This window comes from Rhinoraja longicauda, chromosome 9, assembly GCF_053455715.1.
Source record: "Rhinoraja longicauda isolate Sanriku21f chromosome 9, sRhiLon1.1, whole genome shotgun sequence".
NCBI classification, from domain to species: domain Eukaryota; kingdom Metazoa; phylum Chordata; class Chondrichthyes; order Rajiformes; family Arhynchobatidae; genus Rhinoraja; species Rhinoraja longicauda.
The window spans coordinates 34,240,465-34,246,960 of record NC_135961.1 but is presented as its reverse complement, the minus strand read 5'-3'; the positions used below and the strand labels follow the sequence as shown (position 1 = coordinate 34,246,960).

Below are 6,496 nucleotides of genomic sequence, written 5' to 3'. Positions count from 1 at the left end.
CCGGATATGGAGTACAGTCGCCCCTTGGGAATAGGGGCCCCCGGCAGCTGGTTGATAGCGCAGTCGAAAGGTCGATGAGGAGGTAGGGTGGTGGCCCTGGACTTGTTGAACACCTCCTTCAGTTCATGGTAACAGGGTGGAACCTTCGACAGATCGGGATAGTCATCATCATCATTAGAAATCTTTATTTCTTCAGATTTAAGAAAATTTATTCCCAAAACCGCCTCGATCTTCCCGTAACTCACCCCTTTGTTCACTGGTTCAACAAGACATGATTGTGTGCACTCAACCCCCCATCGTCTGATCTTACCAGATCGCCAATCAATCTGAGGATTGTGTTTCTGCAGCCAGGGGAAACCAAAGACCAAGGGATGTTGAGTCAAACAAGTGAAAAGACATTATCTCCACATGGTTAGTATTGAACATGACTTTGACAGGTTCTGTACGATGAGTTATCTCAAACAACTGACGTCCATCTAAAGCGCTCGCCACAATAGGTTGCAACAAGGGCACAGATTTAACCTTACACGATCGAGCTAGAGTCCAGTCCATGAGACTCTCGTCGGCTCCGGAGTCGATCAAACCCCCCCCGAGTCACAATTTGCTGATTCAGAGTGAGGGTTACCTGTGTCAGAGGTCGAGGAGGTAACTCCGAAACGGGGAATTGACTCACCAGTGTCCTCCTTTTCACTGGTGAGCCACCCCTTTTACCGAGCAGTCGGCCAGACGGTGTCCTTGTTGACCGCAGTAAAAGCAGGCTCCGTCCTTCAGGCGGTGCTGTCGCTGCTCCGGAGTCAGCCTCGTTCGTCCTAGCTGCATGGGTTCCTCCGACGGCTGAGAGGGCGCTGTTTTCTCCGGCCAGCGATGAACAGGGAACGATGACTTCTTCGGTGTGAAGGACCCGGAGGAGCGCCCCTGGTGATTGGGAGGACCATCAGCAGCCTGGTGTCTTTCCTTTTCCTTTATCCTGTTATCGACACGAGTAGCCCTGGTAATTAATGTCTCTAGATCACTGGGTAACTCAAAAGGTGAAAGTGTGTCCTTTATAGCCTCCGACAACCCATTCATGAATGCATCCACTTGTGCAGGCATATTCCACCCACTGTCTGCTGCAAGGGTTCAGAAGTCAATGGCATAGTCTATCACTGGGCGAGTGTTCTGTTTTAGCTGCAGTAAGACTCGGGAAGCTTCCCTAGCAGAGGAAGGTTGATCAAAAATACTGCTAAATGTTCTTTGGAAGAGGTCTAGATCCTGGCAGACTGTGGAGCCCCGAGACCACTCCGCAGTGGCCCATGCTGCGGCTCGTCCCGTCAAATGGGACACAATAAATGCTACCCTGGCCTGGTCTGAGGGGAAGTGTGCAGGGTTATGCTTGAAGTGGAGATCACATTGTACAAGGAATGATCTACAATTTTCAGAGTCTCCAGAGAACTTATCTGGTGAAGCCAGGCGTAGAATCAGCGTGGGGTTCGCAGGCGTGGCCGGAACAGCAGGCGGATGGCCGGCTGGAGGTTCAACGTGAGCCAGTGGAGAAGCTGCCGAGGTTGGGTCGAGACGAGCCAGAACCCGATGGAGTTGTACAGCGAGGTGGTTAATCTGGGTCGTCACTGATGACTGGAACTCGCCTTGTCGATCGTTCAGCTCGCGCACCCCGTGACTGACTGAGCGCAGCTGCTCCTCCTGGTGCTGGATCTTAGTGCCCTGGTTGGCAAGGGCTGATTTCCAAATCTCAGTCGGCTGAGTCCATATTATGGCCAGTTCGTTCTGTTTGGTTCTGAGGCACACAGGAATTGGACTCAAACGCACGACTCACACACAAGAGTCAATTTGGAGGGAAAAAAAGGCGTTCTTTAATTTCCAAATTAAAGAACACTGCGATACAAACCAAAACCCTAAACTTACTTAGCTACAAAAACATTAGTTACAAAAATACTTACTAGGATACTCACTAACTATACTACACTTGACAAGAACTTGGAAACAATGCGGGTAAGTCGAGAATCAATGACCGAGAGCACATGAATCACAAGACGAACTGGCACAGGACAAAGGGAGGCGTGGACTATATATACATGAGGTAAGGGCACACAGGTGGAAACAATCAAGGCGGACATGACGTGACATGGGAATCTAAACACAGAACATGACACAAGACCAACAGATATGACGGGACATTACAGTTACCAATTTATTGATTTAAAAAAACCTGATATATTGTGTTTGCTCGCATGTTAAGCTATTTTGTTCAGTTTAATTTAGAGATACAGTGCGGAAACAGCCCTTTGGCCCACCGAGTCCAGGCTGACCAGTGATCCCAGTACACTAGCACTATCGTACACACCAGGGACAATTTACATTTTTTAACCGAAGCCAATTAACCAACAAACCTGCATGTCTTTGGAGTGTGGGAGGAAACTGGAGCACCCAGAGAAAACCCACACGGTTCCGGGGAGAATGTAGAAGCTCCGTCCAGACAGCACTCGTAGTCAGGATCGAACTCGGGTCTCTGGCGCCGTAAGGCAGCAACTCTACCGCTGTGCCACAGCTGCTGCAAGTAAACATTTCACTGTTCCATTGTCAGTACATGTGACAATTAAACACTCTTGAGACATGACTCTTGACCAAACCTTCACCAGAAGGACTACAGCCTTTCAAAAGGTGATTCAACCATCAATTTCTCAAGAGCAATTCAGGATAGCAATAATTGCTGGTCGTGTCAGACAGCCCAGGAAATGAATACATGAAGCACAACTTTTGGCAATAAACCAAAGTGTGAGCTTTGGTTCATTAGTAACATTTTTTTTGCATTGTGCAGTGACTGATATGGTGTATAGACACCTCAAAAAAGTTTAAAACTCCATTTTATTGATCTTTACTTTTTACCTAACTCTATAGTTTAGTTTAGTTTAATTTCGCGGAAATAGGCCCTTCGTCCCATCTAGTCTAGGCCAACCATCGAACACCTGTATACTAGTTCTATCCCACACACTGGGTACAATTTACAGAAGCCAATTACCCGACAAATCTGTCTTGGGAATGAGGGAGGAAACTGGAGCATCCGGAAGAAACCCACACGGTTACAGGGAGAGCATGCAAGCTCTGTACAGACAGCACCCGTAGTCAGGAAAATGCATAGGAACTGCTGGTATATACTGAAAATAGATACAAAGTGCTGGAGCAAGTCAGCGGGTCAGGCAGCATCTCTGGAGAAAAGATTGGAGTCCAGCTTCAAGTTTCTGGGCACTCACATTTCGGAGGACCTAACATGGTCCAATAACACTGCTGCGCTGGTCAAGAAGGCACAGCAACGACTGTTCTACATAAGAACACTGAAGAAGTCTGGTCTACCCCAACAGCTGCTGACGACATTCTACCGCTGCACCATAGAGAGCATCCTAACACATTGCATCCCTGTGTGGTACCTCAGCTGCACGGAGACAGAGAGGAAAGCTCTTCAGCGGGTAGTCCATAGAGCTCAGTGGAACCATCGGAACACAGCTACTAGCCTTGGACGGCATCTACAACACACGATGCCTCAGAAAAGCCACCAGCATCCACAAAGACTCTTCACACCCCTGCAACAGTCTGTTCGAACTTCTACCATCGGGCAGACGATACAAGGCCTTCTACGCCCGCACCTCCAGACTCAGGAACAGCTTCATCCCATGGGCCATAGCTGCTATGAACCGGTCCTGCTGAGCCGGATGGTCACATCGCACAGTGAACCGGCACAGATCTACTTGCACTTTATTCTGTTTTAAAACTGTTATAATTTGTTTCATTGGGTTGTTCATTGGGACGGGGACGGGACTGGAGGTAGGAAAATGCTAGAACCTTTTTAACCCATGGAATCTGTAGAACAACTTAGGAACATGCTTTCTACGACGCATCAAGTGATGGATCTTTGGGGATGTTCTGTGCCAGAGGACAGTGGAAACTCAGCCCAGCGAGAGTGGAGCCCACACTGACATGTGATTTGCATTCAAGATAGACACAAAAGCTGGAGTAACTCAGCGGGTCAAGCAGCAACTGGAGACAAGGAATAGGTGACGTTTCGGATCGAGACCCTTCTTCAGAGTGAGTCATGAGAGAGAGAAACTAGAGGGATGAAAAGGTACAAAGCAAAGCATAGAAGGCTCCTATGGCCCAGGAGCCCACAATTGACCATTGTTGGCTGAGGAAGAGAACTAAGAACAGTGAAACTAGAGGGTCTCGAGAACAGTCTGAAGAAGGGTCTCGACCCGAAACGTCACCCATTCCTCCTCTCCTGAGATGCTGCCTGACCTGCTGAGTTACTCCAGCATTTTGTGATTATATACCTTCGATTTGTACCAGCATCTGCAGTTATTTTCTTATATATATATATATATATATATATATATAGTGAAACTAGAGGGACGATTATGGTGGGGGTGGACGGAGAGAGGGAGAGAGAGGGAATGCAAGGGTTAATCGAAAGTGGAGAAATCAATATGAGCTCAGACTGACATGTGATGTGCATTAGTCCTTGCGGGACACCCTCAATTGCTGTTTGATCTGTCAAAGGTCTTCGCTTCCCGGCCCACGGCGCCTGTAATCACTCTCTCTCTCTGCGCTCTCTGCTCTCTCTGCCTCCCTCTCTCTGCCACCCTCTCTCTCATTGGGCGGAGGTGCAATTGTTACGCTGGGCTGCGGGGAACTCTCAGCGGTTGGAAGAGTCGCGCCCAGCTCTTGTTATTGTCCTTGTGTTTGAGCCGGAGTTGGTTTGTATTCAAATGGATAATCCGACGATATTTAACCCGGTAAGATTTCACTGCTGACTCTAAGCCAGTGGTATGTAAGTGGCATTCTGCGTGCAAGATAGTTTAGTGCAGCGTTTGGTGTAACGCAGTACAGTCGTGGCCGAAGGTCCTGGACTGGGGCTTTCTGCAGACCCAGTAGGCCGGCCGGCAGGCAGTCAGGCAGTCAGTCAGTCATTCGGCAAAACCTGAGGAGGAGGAGGAGGAGGAGGAGGAGGTCTCTGTTTCTCTTCAAGTCGCTTCTGCGTTGGCCATTTATAATTTGCATTCTCCTTGCATGCATGCCATAGGCATAGCTCGGCAAATGTCAGGGAGTCTTCCGGCCTTTTGTTGTCCTTGAGACGCTATGGGCAGGGACGGGAGTAGACCACTCGGCCCCTCCAGCTTGCACCATCTTTCACAGAGACAGTCGTCACACGGCACGGAAACAGGCCCTTTGGCCCAACTTGCCGCTGCTGGATTAAACGCATTTGTTTACCGAATACCATGGGTGTGTGTTTAAAAAAAACACCAAACAGGTTAAATAATATAAAGTGTACAGTTGGCGTAGTTCCAGAAAGTTGGCTTCAGAATGGCCGAGCAAAATGAAAGGCGCTGGAGCAACTCAGCGGGTTAGGTAGAATCTCTGGAGGGAATGGACAGGTGACGTTTGGTGTTGGGAACCTTCCTTCAGTCCACAAATGCTGCCTGGCCCGCTGAGTAAATCCAGCACTTTCTGCTTTGCTTTCGATTCCAACATCTGTAGTTACTTCCTTCTCTGTTAAATATGGCTTGCTGGATTTGACCTCAATTTCACATTCCAGCTACTTCCCAGTAACCTCTCGCCCATAGTTATTATCACAACGTTCACGTTACTATCGTAACGTTTAAGTTGTGATGTGGACATGGATAGGATAGGTTTAGAAGGATATGAGCCATAGGTTTAGAGGGATATGAACAGGTGGGGCTAGTGTAGATGGGGCATGTTGGGCAGCGTGGCAAGTTGGGCCGAAGGGCCTGTTTCCACCCTGTGTATTAAAGATGTAATAACAGTGCATTTGGAAAGCAGTAACAGATCATACAAAGTCAGCATGGATTTATGAAGGGGAAATCATGCTTGACTCAACTTCTGGATTTTTTTGAGAATGGATAAGGGAGAGCCAGTGGATGTGGTAAATCTGGACTTTCAAAAGGCCTTTGACAAGGTCCCACATGAGAGATTAATGTACAAAATTAGAGCACATGGTATCGGGGTTGGGTATTGACATGGATAGAGGACTGGTTGGCAGACAGGAAGCAAAGAGTAGGAATTAACGGGTCCTTTTTAGAATGGCAGGCAGTGACTAGTGGGGTGCCGCAAGGCTCGGTAATGAGACTGTAAATGCACCACCGTGCTGACGGTAATGAGACGGTAAAGGCCCGGTATTTAGACGGGGGAATTAAATGCGACATATCCAAGTTTGCAGATGACACAAAGCTGGGTAGCAGTGTGAGTTGTGAAGAGGATGCTATAAGGCTGCAGGGTGACTTGGATAGGTTGAGTGAGTGGGCAGATGCATGGCAGATGCAGTATAATGTGGATAAATGTGAGGTTATCCACTTTGGTGGCAAGAACAGGAAGGCAGATTATTATCTGAATGGTGTTCAATTAGGAAAAGGGGAGGTGCAATGTGACCTGGGTGTGCTTGTACATCAGTCACTGAAAGTAAGCATGCAGTTACAGCAGGCAGTGCAGAAAG

The 6,496-nt window shown here is 48.2% G+C and overlaps 1 protein-coding gene across 3 annotated transcripts in view; it reads left to right on the top strand.

Moving 5' to 3' along the window:
* The first annotated feature begins 4,521 nt into the window (after positions 1–4,521).
* Positions 4,522–6,496, top strand: part of LOC144596583 (galectin-8-like) — a 42,129-nt gene continuing 40,154 nt past the window's right edge. For all 3 annotated transcript variants that reach the window (XM_078405078.1, XM_078405079.1, XM_078405076.1), the window contains exon 1: positions 4,522–4,781. In XM_078405078.1, coding sequence (XP_078261204.1) covers positions 4,755–4,781 — 27 coding nt within the window. In that variant the 5' untranslated portion in view covers positions 4,522–4,754. The remainder of the gene's footprint in view (positions 4,782–6,496) is intronic.